At 52.4% G+C, this 17,807-nt stretch overlaps 7 protein-coding genes across 7 annotated transcripts; 3 read left to right on the top strand and 4 right to left on the bottom strand.

The window, feature by feature from the left end:
• Positions 1–300: 300 nt before the first annotated feature.
• Positions 301–1,720, bottom strand: EJ05DRAFT_474033 (uncharacterized protein). Its single transcript, XM_033743516.1, has 2 exons — positions 755–1,720; positions 301–699 (listed from the first exon to the last, which is right to left on the bottom strand). Exon 1 carries the CDS (start codon positions 1,581–1,583, stop codon positions 759–761), a length of 825 nt encoding a protein of 274 aa, XP_033602577.1. The 5' UTR covers positions 1,584–1,720; the 3' UTR covers positions 301–699; positions 755–758.
• Positions 1,721–6,739: 5,019 nt separating this feature from the next.
• On the bottom strand, positions 6,740–8,756 carry EJ05DRAFT_435949 (laccase-1; the record flags this gene model as incomplete). Its single annotated transcript, XM_033741717.1, has 7 exons — positions 6,740–6,914; positions 6,970–7,147; positions 7,210–7,665; positions 7,715–8,077; positions 8,126–8,222; positions 8,272–8,508; positions 8,571–8,756. 7 exons carry the CDS (start codon positions 8,754–8,756, stop codon positions 6,740–6,742), a joined length of 1,692 nt encoding a protein of 563 aa, XP_033602576.1.
• Positions 8,757–10,730: 1,974 nt separating this feature from the next.
• On the bottom strand, positions 10,731–11,476 carry EJ05DRAFT_273159 (uncharacterized protein). The gene has a single exon (XM_033740377.1). It carries the CDS (start codon positions 11,335–11,337, stop codon positions 10,837–10,839), a length of 501 nt encoding a protein of 166 aa, XP_033602575.1. The 5' UTR covers positions 11,338–11,476; the 3' UTR covers positions 10,731–10,836.
• Positions 11,142–12,393, top strand: EJ05DRAFT_474030 (uncharacterized protein). Its single transcript, XM_033743515.1, has 3 exons — positions 11,142–11,593; positions 11,650–11,709; positions 11,850–12,393. Exons 1-3 carry the CDS (start codon positions 11,416–11,418, stop codon positions 12,191–12,193), a joined length of 582 nt encoding a protein of 193 aa, XP_033602574.1. The 5' UTR covers positions 11,142–11,415; the 3' UTR covers positions 12,194–12,393.
• Positions 12,394–12,551: 158 nt separating this feature from the next.
• On the top strand, positions 12,552–13,558 carry EJ05DRAFT_508695 (uncharacterized protein; the record flags this gene model as incomplete). The annotated part of the gene is made up of 3 exons (XM_033748026.1): positions 12,552–12,618; positions 12,675–13,061; positions 13,122–13,558. 3 exons carry the CDS (start codon positions 12,552–12,554, stop codon positions 13,517–13,519), a joined length of 852 nt encoding a protein of 283 aa, XP_033602573.1. The 3' UTR covers positions 13,520–13,558.
• A 361-nt stretch (positions 13,559–13,919) lies between these two features.
• EJ05DRAFT_474028 (uncharacterized protein) lies at positions 13,920–14,733 on the bottom strand. Its single transcript, XM_033743514.1, has one exon. The coding sequence runs from the start codon at positions 14,368–14,370 to the stop codon at positions 14,170–14,172; it is 201 nt and encodes a 66-aa protein (XP_033602572.1). The 5' UTR covers positions 14,371–14,733; the 3' UTR covers positions 13,920–14,169.
• A 422-nt stretch (positions 14,734–15,155) lies between these two features.
• On the top strand, positions 15,156–16,579 carry EJ05DRAFT_436130 (aureobasidin resistance protein Aur1; the record flags this gene model as incomplete). The annotated part of the gene is made up of 3 exons (XM_033741730.1): positions 15,156–15,538; positions 15,611–16,206; positions 16,260–16,579. 3 exons carry the CDS (start codon positions 15,156–15,158, stop codon positions 16,577–16,579), a joined length of 1,299 nt encoding a protein of 432 aa, XP_033602571.1.
• Positions 16,580–17,807: the final 1,228 nt, after the last annotated feature.

The following is a 17,807-nucleotide window of genomic DNA, read 5'->3' as shown; positions in this document are numbered from 1 at the left end:
GCTGGGAGGCATTCCCACCTTACTTCACATTTGACCACTCAGATAAAGCTCACATGACCTTACCAGTGAGGAGATTCAGTGAAGTTGGAACTTAAATCTGACCCTGACAGTCGTGAGAAATTTGAGTTGATTGCTGACTTGAGCCGGTCAACTTACCATGGAGATGTGTCAAGTCAGACCGGATTGAGAAGTCCTTCACCAAGTCAAATTCTGAAAAATGGGAGAACGCAACGCCAAACTTCACGTATCAAGAAGCAAAAAACCGGTTCAAGTCACGTTGGCTACAATGTAACACGCATTGCTTCATACCTATGGGATGCTCACCGCTGTGCTACTAGTCGCTTACGCGACGTTCGTCACTGCTTGCGGTTTTCTTTGTTGCTTTTCTCTACTCCATTTTCTTTTTGTGACCACACCAGTCAGGTCCATGAACTCACGTTGTGAGCAAATTATTAGTGGCCTTCAATGCGCCAAATTAATCAAGTAGTGAAATGGTTGCAATCTGCTTTCCTGACCACGTCCCTCCTATACAATCTTTGCAAGTGCAACCTTTCTTCATTTTGCAAGTCATTGCGATAAATCCTCTTCGATCAGCCGAAGAAATGTCGAAATCAATCAAATCATCGTCGCTTCCATGAGCGACTCCTTCCAAGGGTGCATATGAGAGTGGAGATCCAAACAAGAGCGGAGGTGTTGAAGCTGTATGGAAGGTTAGTATGATGGTCATGTGTTGTCCGAGGTTCGTGAGACTTGCCGCATCAACGGGCATAACGACTATGCTGCATACCGGATTTGATACTTCCAGATGCACCAAAGGCGTACTGCTTGACTGCTGGAGTGGCAGTCGATGTCTCTTTCTCTTTCTTGGAGGGAGAGATGGACTTACCCGAGCCGATAGGTTGCACATGAACAGTGCTTCCCTCGAGATTTACAGAAGGCGTCATTGTAGGCTTACGAACGGCATCAACTGTCTTGGTGGTCAGCGTGGGCATGGTAGAAACTGGACCTGGAGATGCAAGATTCTGCTGGACACCAAGATCACGAGGAAGCTGCTCTGACACCAGATTCTTCTGGGAATCTACGACTGGGTGCGAGCTACGTGGTACGGGAGTCTGGGCAGCGCTGACCGCGTCACCACTTGGAGATGCCGTTTTCGGAGTAGTAGCAGCCACTATGGGTGTGGCAGGGCCGGCCATCTTGACAGCAGCTCGCTTGACCCTGAGAGGCTTGGTCTCCACGGGCGAGGTAGTAGGTCCGTCAACTTCAAAGACATTGCTCACAGGCTTTGCTACGTAAGGATTGTGCCTAGGAGCTGAGGAACGATCAAAGGACGCTGCCTGATTGCGAGAATGGCCAGATGCAAACGGAATGCTCCTCTGGGCGACTCTGCTCGCGGAAGAGAAGTCGCTGATGGGAGGACCTTGGGCACGCGCTTGCATTGAATTTGGAGGATCCTGATTGAACGATAACTTCGGGCCGGTGGACGAGGCCTGAGGAACCTTCTTGGGTGCGCTGATCTGGAATGGCTTCAACGCCGATGGCGGAGCATTGTGCGCGCTGGAATTTTGCGCTGGTGCTTGCATTGCTCTCGGTCTCTCAGACATGAACATGGGCCTGGCGGAGTTTGTAAAAAACTTAGGAACGCCACCCCGGATTGATCTAGGAGCTGCCGCAGAGCCAGAAGCCTTTGGAGGATCAACAGCTGCAGCAGAGCTCATTGGCCCAGAGATGGGTTTGGCAGGAGAGGCCTTTGAAGGATCAACAGCTGCTGGGGAAGCCTTTGGAGGATCAATAGCTGCTGGAGGGTCCATTGGCTTCAAGATGGATTGGGCAGGAGAAGCCTTTGGAGGATCAACAGCTGCAGCAGAGCTCATTGGCTTAGAGATGGATTGGGCAGGAGAAGCCTTTGGAGGATCAACAGCTGCTGGAGCACCCAGCTGTGTAAACATGGATGCGAAAGAAGAAGCTTTTCGAGTATCAACAACAGCTGCAGAACCATATGGCGACGACAAGTTGAAAGTCGGAGTCGGAGTACCTGCCTTGATGAGGTGAGCGAAAAGCGGCAGCACAGAATCCGTTGGCGGGTGTTTTTGATCGTATTCTCGCATGAACTGGCTTACCGACGCGAACAAATTCTCTTTCTTTGGCGGATCGGTCATTGGCAACTTGCTAGAAGTGGCAATACCAAATGCTACGTGTAGATTAGCCTTTTTCTCACGCAAAGGGGCAGTGTCCTACAAGCAACCCTAGAAGTAACCGGAATCTCAGCAGCAGATTCTCCACCCTGTGGCAACAACGGCGAAGCAACGGCAGGTTTGACCTCGACCGGGCCCGGATCCTTTGACGCAAATGCCGGTGAATCGGAAGTCTTCGTAGTAGGAGCCGACTCCTTTGGAGTCACTTGCGGGTCTACTTCACTTGATTCAGCCAACTGCGCTGCTGCACCATCCAATCCGGTAGTGGCAGGTCCGATAGCGCTGGCATCTCCGCCAGGAACCTCGCTGTTGAAGAATTTTCCCAGTTCGGACACCCAAAAAGTCGATATAGTGAGCTTTTGAAACATACCGCGAGTGATCTCCATAGCCCTATCAAACTCCTCTTCAGTCAACTCATCCTTGCGAGCTGCAGAAGGTGAATCATTCAGCACGGCATCAGCTTCACCGGATTCTTCAGGTAGTCTCGACGCACTTGCAAGTACTTCACGAGCTACGGTCGGTGAACATGGCTCACTGCCAGGAGGTGGTGTAGAATCCTGATTGTCATTCAACATTAGCTCGAGCTCATCCAACGTATGAGACAGGATCGAGTATCTTACCCTAGACTCAGGCTGCGCGTCATAAAGCTCGCAGACGTATTCAATCACCTTTGCCCTGTTTGGCTCCGACAACCTAACCCACACAGCAAAAGGGAACAGCAACTGGTCGACATCGATAGAGCTAGACGACATCGTAGGACTGCAATGGCGATGTTCTCGCCGGCTTTGGAGTGAAGGTGGTCAATGATTGTGAATTTTAAGGTGAGGTGAGGTTTGTGTGTGTGTGTGTGTGTGTGAATGTGTGAGAGAGAAAGAGAGTCAAGCGAGTCAAGCGCGACGGGAAGGTGGGAAAGTAAACAAACACTACGGTGGCCCGACTGAGGCAGAAATGACGGCGAGAACCTTCCACTTTCGTGCACCAGGCAACACGTGAACCACACGGGCCCCCCTTTTCATTGTTCACTTTGGAAAGTGACATTACGAAATTGCAGTATCACCGAATAGCCTTCTTGCGTGAAATATAAGGGGACCAGGGAACCTGTGAGGAAATAGACGAGATAGACAGCGCCGCAAGCACACTGTATAGACGGAGAGAACGAAGAAGCAAGCAACAGCCAAGTGTATGATAAACATGAAGAAAGATTACCCTACTACAACAATAGACAAATTCTCATAGTCTGCTCGAAGAGCTCGCCAGGCCCTGACCCTTGGGTTCCTTCTTATCCACCCCCAGCTTATCCAGATCAGCTCTTTTATGGAAATGCGGTGCCACCTCGACCAACCACTCCGGCTGTATGGGCATGTTACTGCGCATGTACTCCTTACTCGTGAGCACCAGCTCGTAGAAGATCACCCACTTGGGCCGTGCCTCCATCAGCACGGAGCTGGGATGCAGATAGACCGTCAGCCCGTTCTTCACCGTCCTGTAGCTGTCGCCGCCGCGCTGCAGCCGCGCGGCATTGGGGAAGAAGCCGGCAGTGAGAGCCTTCTGGATGGGTATGAGCTCGCCAGCACCAACGGAGGACAGCGTGACTTCAACTCGATCACAGAGCTTGACAAGCTGGTCGCGGACGTCACGCGCACGGCTCAAGCTTCTCTGCTGAAGGAAGTTCTCGCGCGCCCAGACGTAGCTGAAGTCGGAGTCCACCCACTGATTCCAGATGTTGAGCAGTGTCATGTGGTCACCTCCCTCCTTCACATTGAACCGCGCACGAGCAGAGTCGGCGTGGATCTTTTTATCCTTGGGACGGAAGAAGAGAGCTGACGCTTCGCCTAGCATGGCAATCACCGAAAGCACCTCTTCCACACAACCTATCTTGTCTGCTGCGAGAACGGCCTTTGCAAGCATAGGATCTGTAGGAAACTCGGCCATCTGACGGCCCATCTTGGTCAGCTGCCCTCTGTCATTCATGGCACCCAACGCGTACAACTCCTCCAAGGATCGGATAAGAGTGTCGGCGGGAGGTGCGTCCATGAAGTCGAAGTTGACAATGTCATCGATTCCCGACGACTTCAGCAGCAAGACGACACTGTTCAGGTTGGTCCTCTGAATCTCTGGGACAGTATTCTGTTGCAGCTCGTTGTGGAATGCCCACTTGGTGTACAAGCGGAAGCACTTGCCGGGTCCTACACGACCTGCACGACCGGCACGTTGATTTGCAGATGCCCGAGAGCATGGTGTCACAACCAAGGACTCCATACCCGTACGCGGATTATACACGTTCTCTTTGACATAACCAGGGTCAATCACATATACGATGCCGTCAATCGTGAGCGAGGTCTCTGCGATGTTAGTGGCAAGCACAACTTTGCGAGCACCCGGTGGAGTCGGCTCGAAAATCTTTGCTTGTAAATCAGTGGGAAGGTTGGCGTATATAGGACAGATAATGAGCTCCGGGGCTTTCGAGCCGAGCTTGCGTGATGTTTCTTGTAGATGCTCCGCCGCGGCCTCAATCTCGTCTTGACCCGTCAAGAAGACGAGGACGTCGCCTCGAGGCTGAGAAAGGTGAATCTGAAACACAGTTATAACAGCTGCGTTCAAGTAATTCGCTTCGGGCTGCGGTGTGTAGTGGATATCCACAGGGTATCGCCGACCAGGTATATTGAAAATGGGGGCATCATCAAAGTACTTGCTGAACTTCTGTGCATCCATGGTCGCCGAGGAGATGAGTAGTTTGAGATCAGGCCGGAAGCGAGCAATATCCTTGACGATGCCGAAGAGGATATCAGTATGCAAAGTTCTCTCGTGGGCTTCATCGATCATCAGTGCGGAATAGCTGCTCAGCTGAGGATCGGAGAGGAGTTCTCTCAACAGCATACCGTCCGTCATGTACTTCAACACCGTCTTGTCGCTCGTGTTGTCCTCGAACCGAATAGCATAGCCCACCTCATTGCCAATCTTGACGCCCATCTCTTCCGCAACACGAGTGGCAACACTCATAGCAGCGACACGACGTGGCTGCGTGCAACCGACCTTGAGCCCTCCTTTCGTATACCCAGCCTCATGTAGAAACTGTGGCAGTTGTGTAGTCTTCCCACTTCCAGTCTCTCCAACAATAATCAGCACCTGGAACTTCTCCACGGCGTCCAGAATCTGGTCTCGAAACGTGTACATGGGCAGACTCTTCCTCACCTGATCGATCGATACCGCCTTTGCTTCCGCCGCAGAAACCTGCTTCTCAAACACCTGCTGTTCCTTGGTCATCTTCCGATCACCCGCCAGCACCGTGTCCGCCACAAACTGAATCCCCTGCGTCGCCGGCTCAAACACATACTCATAATCATCGTCCACCGCCGTCGGCGCCTTCCCATACCCCGCCGCCTTGGCCCTCTGCGTCTGCTCCCTCTCCCACTCCTCATGCTCCGTCACAAACCTCTCCCGCCCATGCTCATCCCGATCAACATACCGCTTATACAGCGCCTCCTCCTTCCTCTTCCGATCAATCTTGCCCTTCTCCGTAATATAATCCTCCGGCAGCGCATACCCCTCCAGATGATCATCAATCCGCAACCGCTCCTCCGCCAGCCTCAACGTCTCCCTGTTCCGCGCAAACTCCCTGATCTCCGCCGCGCTCAGGTCCGGATTCGCCTTCTCCTCCGCATACTCTTGTGCGACCTGCTGCCGCAGCAACGTCAGCTGCTCCGCCTCGCGCTTCTGCAAGTATGTCTGGCGCGAGCGCAGGCGCAGGTCCTCAATCGACGCATTCTGCTGTTCTGGAGCGCGCTTCGTAGGCACAGGGTCGCTGCGCTTCTTCTCCTTGTTCTTCAGCCGCTGCTCGAACTCGGCGCGTTCGGCTTGGTCGCGCTCGGCATCGGTGATTTGGGGTGGTGCAGGAGAGAGCTTCACGCGCTTGGCAGGGGATTCTTCAAAGTCGGCTTGCTCTTCTGGCTCGACTTCTTCTTCGTCGCCCCAGCGGTCCTCGAAGTCGTCATTTTTCTTGTCGCGGAGGTGCGACGGTCTCTTGTTCGGGTGGGTGGACATGCTTGGGATGGGTGGAGACGTTGCAGAAAGAAGGTAGAGAGAGCTTTCGTGTGTTTGAGGACACTGCAGTACGTTTGTCTCCCTCGGTCGAGCTTGGGCCATGGTAGTGCCAAGATTCAGGATGAATATTTTGTCTCGACAGGCGTTCATCCCAGTACGAGGCTTATACCAAAACAGGTAATTACCTTGCAAGTCACCTCATACTATTTGAGAAGGTACAAATCACATCGACTAGTATCATAGCACACTGTTAGACAAAAACATGTCTTAAATCATTCCAACACCACCTAGCTCATGAAGGCGACATATACCGAATTTCATAATCTCGCGCAGGCTGTCTAACCCTCTCCAGAAGAATCGGATATCGATATCCCGACGTTCCCCCTCGCCAAACAACGATACATGTTGCGCTGCTCTATCTATTATATATACGAAAACACATATCCGTCCATTCGTCCATCCATCCATCTATATATATGTATATATCCGTCGTCAAGCCATATTCAAATCCCCGAATCCTCCTCCACAAGCCCAATTGACGTCTGAAATGCATTCCAAGCATCACACGTCTCCGTCAACGTCGTATTGTCAAGCAGACCGGGAATCTCAGACTGCCTCTCCACAAACTGTACCGCGAGTCCTTCTTCCGTGTGCCAGCCGATGTGGCAATGCATGAGCCTGACGACGGGAGTTAGTACTTTGAATGTTTGGCATGATTTTAAAGGGCACATACCAAGCGCCCGGGTTGTCGGTGTAGAAGGCTATGACTACATAGCCTGACGCAGGCAAATTGACGGTGTCGCGACGCGGCGGGTTGCTGAGGTTCAGCGCGACGGAGGAGCTGTACGTCGCGGAGGCAGCTTGGGCGAGAACGTAGAAGTCGTGGCCGTGGAGATGGATGGGATGGGGGACTGTGGGTGGCAAAGTCAGCACTGAGAGAGTCAAGGTACAGGGGCTGGGGGGGAGGCAGTACCGGGAAGGGTGGTTGAGATGACATAGTACACCCAGGAGTTTGCAGTGTCGAGAGATTGGACGGCATCGTTGGCCTCAAACGTCGCTGCTGAGTCGGTCTGGATCTGGAGGAGTGTTGGGTCGCCCCATTCGACGACCATGGAAGTCGTCCCGAGCGACCACTTGAACCAGCCGTCGGTGTTCTTGGCGACTGTGACGGGGAGAGTGGAGCTATCACCTGTGTCGACGCTACGAGACACATAGGGAACTAAGTTGGAGATGGCTTCGTCAACGCACTCGTCGACGTAGTCGTAGCCGGTAGTCGTAGGGTCGGCTGTGCTGGAGGAGTCGTAGCGGATTATGCCCTTGGTGTCATCAGGGTTGTCGTTCTCCGAGCACGCAGTCATCATGGTTGCACGCATCCAGTAGTCTCCTTCTGCGCCCTGATCGGCTGTGACGATCACTTCATATCTTTGTCCTACGCTGCATTAGAACAGTACTCTGTGGTGGCGTTTTGTCTGTCTTACCCATGGCTATGCTCAAGACATCAGTAGTATATGGTACGATAGGGACGAAATCAGCGGCAATGACAGTCAGCGTGTGGTTGTCAATGCTAAATTTGAAGTAGGTGTCGATGGCAACATTGACCAGGCGAAGTTTGTAGCTGGTCCCAGCCTCAAAGTTCATCTCAAAGCGAGAGCCAACCGTAGTCCCGCTGTTATTGTACGAATTTGTACCATTGATAAGTCCTGTACTCAAAGTTGGCGGTCCAACAGTCTGAGCATAAGAGTACAGAGCATCCGCCGTCTGGTGGCTCCAGTCGCTGAGGGTAATCGAGCCGGCGTCGACATCGTAGTTTGCAGTAGCAGGACCGTTGATGAGAACGGGACCTAGATGGTCAGCAGAATTCTACAATATTCCCACGCAAGGTGTCTTACCAAAAACACCTTCCCAAGCCTGGAGGGCGTAGTGGCTATGATACCATGATGATCCGTACGCGGTTGCTCGCCATGTATAGGTGTATGTTTCACCAGGCTTTTAATGATCAGCCAGCATACCAGGAAACAGGCCAGACAAAACTTACAACCGTGGGGCATTGAGTGATAGAAGGTACACCGTCATTCTGAACGGTATAGTTCTGTCTGATACCATGCCAGTGTATGCTTGATCCGTTGATCGAGAGGCTGTTGGAGACATGAACGACAACAGTGTCACCCCAGTCGGCCCAGATAAGCGGCCCAGGGCTTGTGTTGTTCACACTCAGAACGACACGCTCGACACCATCTGGGCCGAGGGTTGTGTTGGTGATTTCGAGCCAGTACTAGTCATATCAGACGGTCTAAACAAACGAAGTGATCACAAGGGTGGTAAAATCTAGCGTACCTCGCGAGTTACTCCGGTGTCTGGCACAGTATCATAGTAGTCCGTACTTATGTCGTAGTCGCACCAGACTGATCGGTCGTCTGCAGTATTTCCACTGCAAGGACCAGCGTCCTGCCGACGCTCAGAAGAAGCCGGAACTGCGGCCACGAGAGCAGCAAATGCCGAGAAAAGATAGAGAGGAAGCATGATGTGGGAAAAAGAACAACAAGAAAGCTAATGAAGGATTCAAAGCAAGTAGAGCCCCTCACTCGAAAGGACTACCAAGCAGAAATGATAAATATGTAGGATAGTTGAATGAGAGTGATGTTGCAATGATGATCGATAGCAATGAGTAGTCGATGAGTGAAAGTTATATCTTTAAGACAACTACAAGCTTCCCACATGCTCTCCCAGCCCCGTGGAGATGGATGCTTGTTGGGCTCGTGTCTTGGGACGAATCTGGACATACGAGATGAGAGACCCGCAGTCCTGCAACATGCTGGAAGACAACCTAGATCCATGATACCAATACTGCATTCAGGGGCCACACGCATCGAGAATGTACGTACGCTCCATACTTCCTGCAGAAGAAGCCGAGACGAGGATTACTGGATTCGTCACGTACGCCTCGCATTATGCGATGCAGAAACTCGCCTATACTACGGCCCGAGATGCGTTGAGAGAGCAAATCTACTAATCAGAAGCAGTCTGACCTCAGACTATGCATGAGGGAAACGCGAGTTGTGGAGCACTAGAAGAAATAATTGTTTGTTTTGGCAGTCCGTCAAATCTGGATGAGAACGTCATTGGTTCAGGATTAAGCGATATAACGAGTTTGATATCGATAAGTCGTCAGATCTTGACCCGTATAAGCCCCATAAGGCAAGGATTTCTGCGCAAATCGCGATGGAACATGTGGTAAATCGTGCGATGACGAGTCAACAGCCACACCCGACGACCTTGCGAAAGCGCGAGGCACAAGGGCCTACAGCGTTATACAGCGGACGGAATCTGAACGGTAGACAGACTCCCCACTTCATGATGTAAATTCCATCGAGGGCTGAAGCATGGTTGTAAGCGGACCGACAGCGGGCGTGGCGCATTACCAAACAATAGAATCCTGTGCCTGGGACTACGTAGCCGCCTTGCGTACGTAGGTGCCCCTGAATGTTTCACGCAAACATCTTATTTGCACCTATATGGCGCTCAATAATAGACTGTTCCGGAATGGCTTGGACTCGTAACAGTTTAATGTCTGGATATGGACTGAGAGATCTCGCTTGAATCGATCGTGATTTGGCAGTGGGTCCAGTGGAGTCGCGGAGAGAATCTATTCCTTGTCTCTTGTACAGCGAATCTATCGAGATTCCAGAATATCAGCTTCTGGAGCGTTCGACTCCAGCATCAATCCAAGAACATGCTGGCCCTAGCGAAGAAACAGTGGTCCAAGAATGGCAGCACAGAAAAGAATCGGAGACCATTCAATCATGTAGCAGTTGTTGAATAGGCTGTCCAGGCCGAACAAAGAATGCCCAAATCAGAAATTCCACGAAGTCATCGCGACCAGGAAGAGCATCCATCTGTTGGATGTGGGGGCATGACAAGCCACCATACGGTCGCAATGTCGTGGAGAGCTATAGGGAGAACGAGACATTCTTGATATGAACGGAATTTTGTTGAAAGGAAGACAAGGAGATGACGTTGCAGCCAAGGCCCAACGGCAGCCAGCGGGCGGGCGCTAAGGAGGTCCTGCCTTAGTAGACCCGGCGCGCGCCACGCGGCAAAGCTCTCCCTTTCCGCTTTAGGCCCCGGGTATTTGTGGCGTTCACATAATTTCAAGTGAATGCCTGCCTGCCGCCATGTACGGAAGCCCTGTACGCGAAGTCGTCGGATCAGCTATTTTGTTAGAGCACATACTTCCGGGGAGGACGATCTAGGAGCTTGGACGCAAACTGGACTGTAAACACGCATCCCGTCCGTCATTATTATCCATTTCCTCCTAGATCTCGGGGGGTAAATCATACTACAGTAATCTCGCCCCACGTGGTCCCCACTGCCAAGTCTTATAGACATATACAAGCAGTGGGCCCCGCAGGCTTGAATTGACCCACAATCCCACATTATCGGTGTGTTTTCCTCGCCACGTACATAGATAGTATGGGCCGGATATGGTCTCGGGAGCGCCCGCAAGGCTGAGCAGGTCCATTGACGTGGATAGCACCGAATGTGGCAGATGGTAGCTCTGCAAGCATCATGGAGCCTCGAACAGCCACACAGACCCCTAATATCAACTATCGTCCACCATTGCGCTCTTCCCCGTACGCGCGTCGAATGATTCATGAGTCGTCGTACGCACCATGTGCGCAAGCCATGGGAAATCAGCAGTGAATTGATTCAGGGGGAAAGTGGGGAGAGGTGGAGACGGAACGATTGCTTCCAAGCTGCCGTTCCCTATAGCAAGCATCACAGGCAGCCATGCAAACGTATCTGACCCCTTGCAGTACCGAGAAGAAAGAAGAAAAAAACGTGTAGAGGATGGATGTGGGTTGGGTGGGTAGAGCGTACAAGGGCAAAGCATGATCCAGACGATGGAAAATCTCTGTATTGATCTGGGCTTGTCTGGTCGAGGGTGCACGTCTCGGAGCAATCTATCTGGCGGGATGGCTGGTTGGTGGGAAGACTGACTGACTGCCGTGAGTGGTGAATATCGGACTTTGTTGCGCGGCCATCTTAGACTGGCTCTGCTCTCCCATGCATCGCTTCTATATATTCCCCCACTGTCAGCCATGAGTATCGCAGATTCCTAGGTACTCGTTGTTTCGTCTACACTCTTTCCAGCGTCATAGTCTGATCTCCTTTACCCACCATGCTATCCTTCTCTCTGTTTAGGCCTTTGGCAATGGTAGCTTTCGTGGCTGGCGGTGTGGTTTGCAGCGAGTTCCATGCTCGCGCTGCGACTGTGGATGCGGACTTTCATCTGTATGCCTACTCGTTGGACTCTACCAGGGGAGAGCTCCAGGGTCTGCCGGTGTTTTATGGCGATGGTGAGTTCTTGGACGAGGTTGGATGGTGGTGGAGTGTTGTACTGAGTGTTTCGTAGGCAAGGCGTATGCTGGCACGGCGGCACCGGCTGGGGTCTCGGAGACGTATAATGTTACTCGTAAGTTGTTGCTCTATACTGGTCTTGATATGCACGTCGCCGTAAAGATCTAGACTCTCCTCTCATACATCTAAATAACCCTCAACGCATCCCTCCCCCCTCCCACAACCACAACAACAACACCTCTAACACCCCAGCAGTCCGCGCAACAACATCAAACACCACCTTCACCGCAACCCCGGACAACGGCACCCTGCCCTCGCAAGCACACTTCTACATCGACACCACCACGCCCTCCTCCTTCGGTGACGTCGGCTTCACCAGCAGCAGCACCAACAGCACGCAGAACATCACCGGTTTCGGCCTGTACGGCGCCTGGGCATTCCATGTGGGCAGCGCAGACGATATCCAGATGGACTGGTATGTCGAGGAGACGGACACGGAGGGCACGTGGGCGATCAAGTGGAACAATGTGGGCAGTCCGGTGAGTAGTGGGGTGCCGGTTGCGTTGCGGACGCAGGCGCCGGGTGTGAAGGGGAAGTGAGGGAGGTTAGGTTGTTTGAAAGAAAGGAGAGGGAGAGGAGAGGGCGAGAAGTGTTAGGGGGTGGTGGATAGGTGGATGGATCAGAGGGGGCTGTAAGGTAGTACTGTATAGGTAGATGGAATGGATGGGATAAACAAGGAAGAGTACGAGCGCAGGGAAGGTGCCAAGTATGGAACTGCTGCACTCGTTCCTGCCTTCATTGTTTCTTTGTTTGTGCAATCATGGTACGTGATCACGTGCTGTCCATGGAATATGCAAGTCTTTGTCTGTTGATGAGTACAAGAAGGGAAGGAGGGAAGGAAGGCATGATCGCTCTTACCTACTTACCACCATACTCTGCCAACAAACCATAGCTGCCATGTCGAGTTCCGAAGCCAGAGGCAGCGAGATGGAGGATAGTCGATTGCTCAAAGACACAAACCAGTGTAAGCCTGTAAACAAGCCCTCTTCACGCAGCAGCGCCATAACAGAAGATGCACAGGGCAGCCAGACGGCCAAGGCACGAATATGATCAACCTGCGGAAATACATAGAGCGCATCGACGAACAGGGCAGCGTGTACGAGGCAGCGTTCTTGTTCCGCGTGTACAAGTGGGCCAGGGGGTGTAAGGGCGACGACGAGAAAGCAGGCAGTCTGTACTCGCACATATGGGACACCGAGGACGAGGCGCGGGCAGCGAATCTCACTAGCATTGCACAGGTGGAGGGATCCTATCTACTCGGTAAAGGGGAGGCAGGCGTGCGAGTAGATGGGCCGCATACGAGCAAGATAGTGCAGAGTCTGGCGAGGGAGTTTGTGGAGAGAAATTTTGGGCAGGGGTTTGACATGGGTTTGGCGGTGCCAGAGATGAGTGCAGACGACCAGGCTTGTGTGTTCTGCGACGAAGTGACCAAGTGCGTGGAGATGAATGGCTGACTTTACATCGCAGGGCAATCGAAGCTCGAGACTCTGAGGGGGAAGATATCCGACCACTGCAGAAGAGAGCTGAACAGCAGTAAGCCTGATGAACGGCAACGAAGCAGCGCACTGAAGCGGCATATGTTTTTCTGGACACTCTTTGAGCGGTGGGCGGCACCGGAGCGGCCATGGCTGGAGCTGGACAAGGCGTGCGGAGTGTACTCTGATCTGGACGACAGGGACGATGAGCAGAGAGCAGAGGACAGGGAGGAGGCGGACGAGCTACAAGGCGTTGCTCAACTTTCCTTGAAATCAGTTACATCAGTTGGGTGTGAGTACAGGGCGAAGGCAAGGCGGCGGGCGAGATGGTATCTGGAAGACGAGTTTCTAGAGGACGGGGACAACGAGGCGAGAATCGGGTACGAGTGAATGATAAGGATGGGAGTAGTAGTATTACTTGGTCGTGATAGTAGTGCTGGTAGTAGATGTAAGAGATGTAGTGGATGTAGGAGAAGTAGGAGCATTCCAAGAAAGGTTAGTAATACAGATCCATTACACCGTATCGGGACTAGCGCGCACGGCACGTGCAGCACGAAAGTTCGTCCGAACGTGAAACGCGACGCGACAACACGACCCGGACGCGCTCCTCCCCGATTCGCTCAACAAAAGGAGATTAGGTGGGTGCTGTAAGCGGCTTAGCGCGGTACATAATACTGCCAAGACTCGGGGATGCCTGAACGAGAACGAAATTACAAAGTGCTAGAGCTAGCTCGGGTTGCTCGGCTTTTCGGGTTTTGGTGCTGCCGGCGATTATTACGATTAATACAGTGTGCTATATATATGGTATTCATTGTTAAATATATCACTATTCGCCTTATGTGTGCGTGCCATACATAGTAGAATAATCAGCCAGTACAGTAGTCCCTCTTCATGCCTATACTTGTCAAAGTGTCATGGTCCGTATATTTGGCAGCTAAGCCTTAGCCACAGTCTAACTCTGCAGCTTGACGTGACCACCGCTTGGCTGCTTAGGAGCGACTCACCTGGCGCATCATCGCATCATCACCCACGCCTCATCGTCAGTCCACCAGCAAACTCCAATTCTGTCCACCGTCGTCCACATTGTATGTATAGAGAAGACGAACGACGACGGCGACGATGACGGAGACAAGAGGGCAAAAGACACGCGCGTGCTGCGCCAGACGGAGTGCTGCGAGCCTGCTAAAACTCCGCCCTGTCAGCGTCCTTATGCCTGGCATGGCATGAATAGCCGCCGTCATGTTGGCATGTTGGCATGCATGCCTGTCGCTCGCTCCTCGCATCCGTTTCCTTCTCCGTCGGCGTATTGTTGGCATACTGTAGTAGTCCGCACCGTTATCTGGACTGGTATCAGTAGTATAGTATAGTAGTATAGTACTCACAGTAGTAGTGATAGACTGGTATCTGCCGCTCTTCTCCACACTCTCTCACCCCCGACTCCGTTGTTGGCCTCTAGCTACAAAGCACCAAGCGACAATAAAGTCAAATATTGACTAATAAACAGATAGTGCGTAACATTAACGTTAAAACAAATAATAAAATTAAACATTACTGCTGAGCTGATGGCGCTGTGCAAAGAAAATATGCAAAAATGTGGCACTCCGTCGTCGCTTGTGAAATTACACCCAACAACCTATGACCATTAGCTCCACCAAGCAGCCAATTCTCTTCCGCACGGACCCGGTCTGCCTGCCCTGCCTCGCCGTATTATTCATTCTTCATTCTTCGCCATCATCCCGCTGACTTCCGCACGCACACCTCTTCACCACTTTCTCTTTCACATCCACCATCTTCGCCCTCTCTGCCCTCTCACTTATCTCTGCCACCCAGCCAGCCTCACCAGAATACCATTCATCTTAACAACTCGCATCTCAACCCAGCAGTCTTCCTCGCCTCGCCTCGCCTCCTCCCCTCGCATGCGCTTCGCTCGCTCGCTCCCCTTTGACTGCTCGTCGAGTCCTCTCCGCCACTTTCTCCGCCAGTCCACCAGTCCGCCATGACTGCCTCCTCCTACTATCCCCAGCAGATGCTGTCCAATGTCAAGATCCCATTCAAGGCCTTGCCAACATTGCTGCCACACAAAGTCCGAAGGAAATGGAGAGCTACCAAGTCGCGCATACGGAGTCGCCAAACCCCAACCTCCTCCATCGCCTCTCTACAATCCTCCTTCTCTCCCACCGACACTCTGCGCTCACTACGCACCCATCACTGGTCACACTATGACGCCCAGTACCTTCTGCTCGCCATCGTCGGCATCTTCTGTCTCTCCGTCATCCAGGAGCCCGGCCCAATATTCAAGACCTTCGTGGCCACCCTGTTGATGAGCTCTCTCGTCTTGCCAGTCACTCGTCAATTCTTCCTCAACTTCCTACCCATTGCTGCCTATCTCTTGCTATTCTATTCGTGCAAGTAAGTCATCTTCGCTCCTCTGTGCTGGTAGACGCTCTTCATGCATGGACTACGACTGACAAGCCCGCAAAGATTCATACCTGCTGATTACCGCCCCCCAATCTGGGTCCGAGTTCTGCCCACCCTCGAAAATATTCTGTACGGCGCCAACCTGAGTAATATCCTTTCAGCACACAAACATGTCATTCTGGACATCCTTGCCTGGATTCCGTATGGTGTCGGTCACTTCGCTGCCCCATTCATCTGCGCCATTGCCCTGTTCATCTGGGGTCCACCGGGAACTCTCCCCGTCTACGCTCGTGCGTTTGGCTACATGAGCTTGCTCGGTGTGGCCACGAACCTTGTATTCCCATGCTCTCCACCGTGGTATGAGAATCACTATGGTCTTGCACCCGCAAACTACAGCATCCCGGGAGAAGCTGCCGGTCTTGCCCGTATAGACAAGCTATTTGGCATTGACCTGTATGTACCTGGTTTTGCCAGCTCTCCCTCGCCGTTTGGCGCCTTTCCGTCGCTGCACGCCGCGGACTCGACCCTCGAAGCCCTGTTTCTTGGCCATGTCTTCCCAAAGCTGCTTCCCGTCTTTTTGGGCTACGTGCTGTGGCTCTGGTGGGCTACAATGTACCTCTCGCATCACTACGCTGTTGACCTGGTTGCCGGCAGTCTCCGTAAGTTGCTCTTCAAAGCCCCATACTGTGCGAGTCTTAGCTGACAATTCCAGTCGCCGCCTTCTTCTTCTTCTTTGCTCGCCAGAAATTCCTCCCCCGCGTACAGCCCGACAAGGAGTTCCGCTGGGACTACGACTATACCGAGATTGGTGAGCCTGAAGATGCCTACACTCAGGGCATGCTGGACTTTTATGAGGAATTCCACCCGACTGGGAACTCGGACAGCGATGAGTGGACAATAGGCTCATCATCCTCCTTCTCCTCGGGTGCTCGCAGCCCCTCCAACGGACCGCCAAGTCCTGCCGATGAACACAACTACACCTGGGAAAGCGACACTCTGGCCTCGCATTCCGACCACGAGCAGTCTCACTGAAGAGACCACCACAACCACCACATTCAATACCGATGAGCCCGACATACTCAAATTCCACATATCACGTTTTCACGATTGATGCATGGGTGGCGTTTTCATAGAGCATTTCAGCGGTTCGCTACATTTGCACCGAGGCGATGCGGCTCTTGCATTGCGAATCTTTCTTCGCTCTCTGAATTCACCTTCAGGAGTCTTTTTTTCCATATACTGCTTCATCCGCCGCTCGCTCTCCGGTTATGGCACTCGCGTGCTGGGACAGGAAAAGTCATTTACAATGGGACCTTGGAGAACTTTCTTACAACGCTTCTCACGATACCCCGATTACAATCGCTTCTACTATAAGATACTTGTACACCTTCGTTACTCCCGAGCCTCCTTTCGAGCTCGTGGAGTCCCTGTTTGCTTCGATTCGCGCCTTCGAGAGAAAGAGAGGGATTGCATGGCGCTCCAAGCGTTGTGGTTTTTTTGGGGAGGATTTTGGAATATTTATGGAGGACAGAGAGACATTGTCAGATGCCGTTGAGGAAGGGAATGTGTAATGCGTTGCGCATGTGTCACGCAAAGTTCACGTGGTGACGGGCACAGGGAGATGCTGTTCGTTGGAATGATGGCGGACGATGGGGTTTTGTAAACCACCAGAGGAGTGGTCAAGGAGCGCCTCAAGTCAACCGAGCCCTGTCCGCAACGAAGGGCCAAGGTGCGTGGACGTAATGTAATATCTAATCACTCAATCGAATAGACGCTGGAATGTCAAACGTACGATACAGCTCTTTATCGTGCCCAGTCTCTGTCTTGATGCATACCTAGAATTTATCCGCTGGTCACGGGACCGCCGTAGCGTTTGTGCTACTTTCCCTCTCTCCCAAAGAAATTGCCGCCGTCTTGCAGCATTCATTTCCATCTCACCTCATCCCAGGAATCAAATCGTCTAGAGAGTTTCACATCTCGCTAACAACATGAAGCCTCTCATAACGTGAGACACTAAATGGCCAATACGAGCCTCGTGTTGTCGCAGCACTCGAGGTCGACCTCTATTGGTTGCACCACTCCGACATGGCTTGCGCCTCGACTCACGGAGGCCTCATAGCCATCACAAGGGCTGCCGACAAACCCCCACCAGGCATGCAGCCTCACTGCGATGCAGAGAATATCTCGCAGTTCGCCGGACTGTTCTCGTGCTCTCTCACATCTCACCAATCTGCTTTTCCATAGCCCGCACAGGCTGTCG

This window comes from Pseudovirgaria hyperparasitica, assembly GCF_010093815.1.
Source record: "Pseudovirgaria hyperparasitica strain CBS 121739 unplaced genomic scaffold EJ05scaffold_4, whole genome shotgun sequence".
NCBI classification, from domain to species: Eukaryota; Fungi; Ascomycota; class Dothideomycetes; order Acrospermales; family Acrospermaceae; genus Pseudovirgaria; species Pseudovirgaria hyperparasitica.
This window is presented reverse-complemented; position numbering and strand designations above follow the sequence as displayed.

What these genes read in the sequence shown, in the direction of transcription:
- EJ05DRAFT_474030 (XM_033743515.1), top strand. Translation starts at nt 11,416, where the DNA reads ATGCTATCCTTCTCTCTGTTTAGGCCTTTGGCAATGGTAGCTTTCGTG. An exon ending in GCCGGTGTTTTATGGCGATG is followed by an intron (nt 11,594 to 11,649) that starts GTGAGTTCTTGG and finishes AGTGTTTCGTAG; the next exon opens with GCAAGGCGTATGCTGGCACG. An exon ending in GGAGACGTATAATGTTACTC is followed by an intron (nt 11,710 to 11,849) that starts GTAAGTTGTTGC and finishes ACACCCCAGCAG; the next exon opens with TCCGCGCAACAACATCAAAC.
- EJ05DRAFT_273159 (XM_033740377.1), bottom strand. Translation starts at nt 11,337, where the DNA reads ATGGCTGACAGTGGGGGAATATATAGAAGCGATGCATGGGAGAGCAGA.
- EJ05DRAFT_474033 (XM_033743516.1), bottom strand. Translation starts at nt 1,583, where the DNA reads ATGCAAGCACCAGCGCAAAATTCCAGCGCGCACAATGCTCCGCCATCG.
- EJ05DRAFT_474028 (XM_033743514.1), bottom strand. Translation starts at nt 14,370, where the DNA reads ATGACGGCGGCTATTCATGCCATGCCAGGCATAAGGACGCTGACAGGG.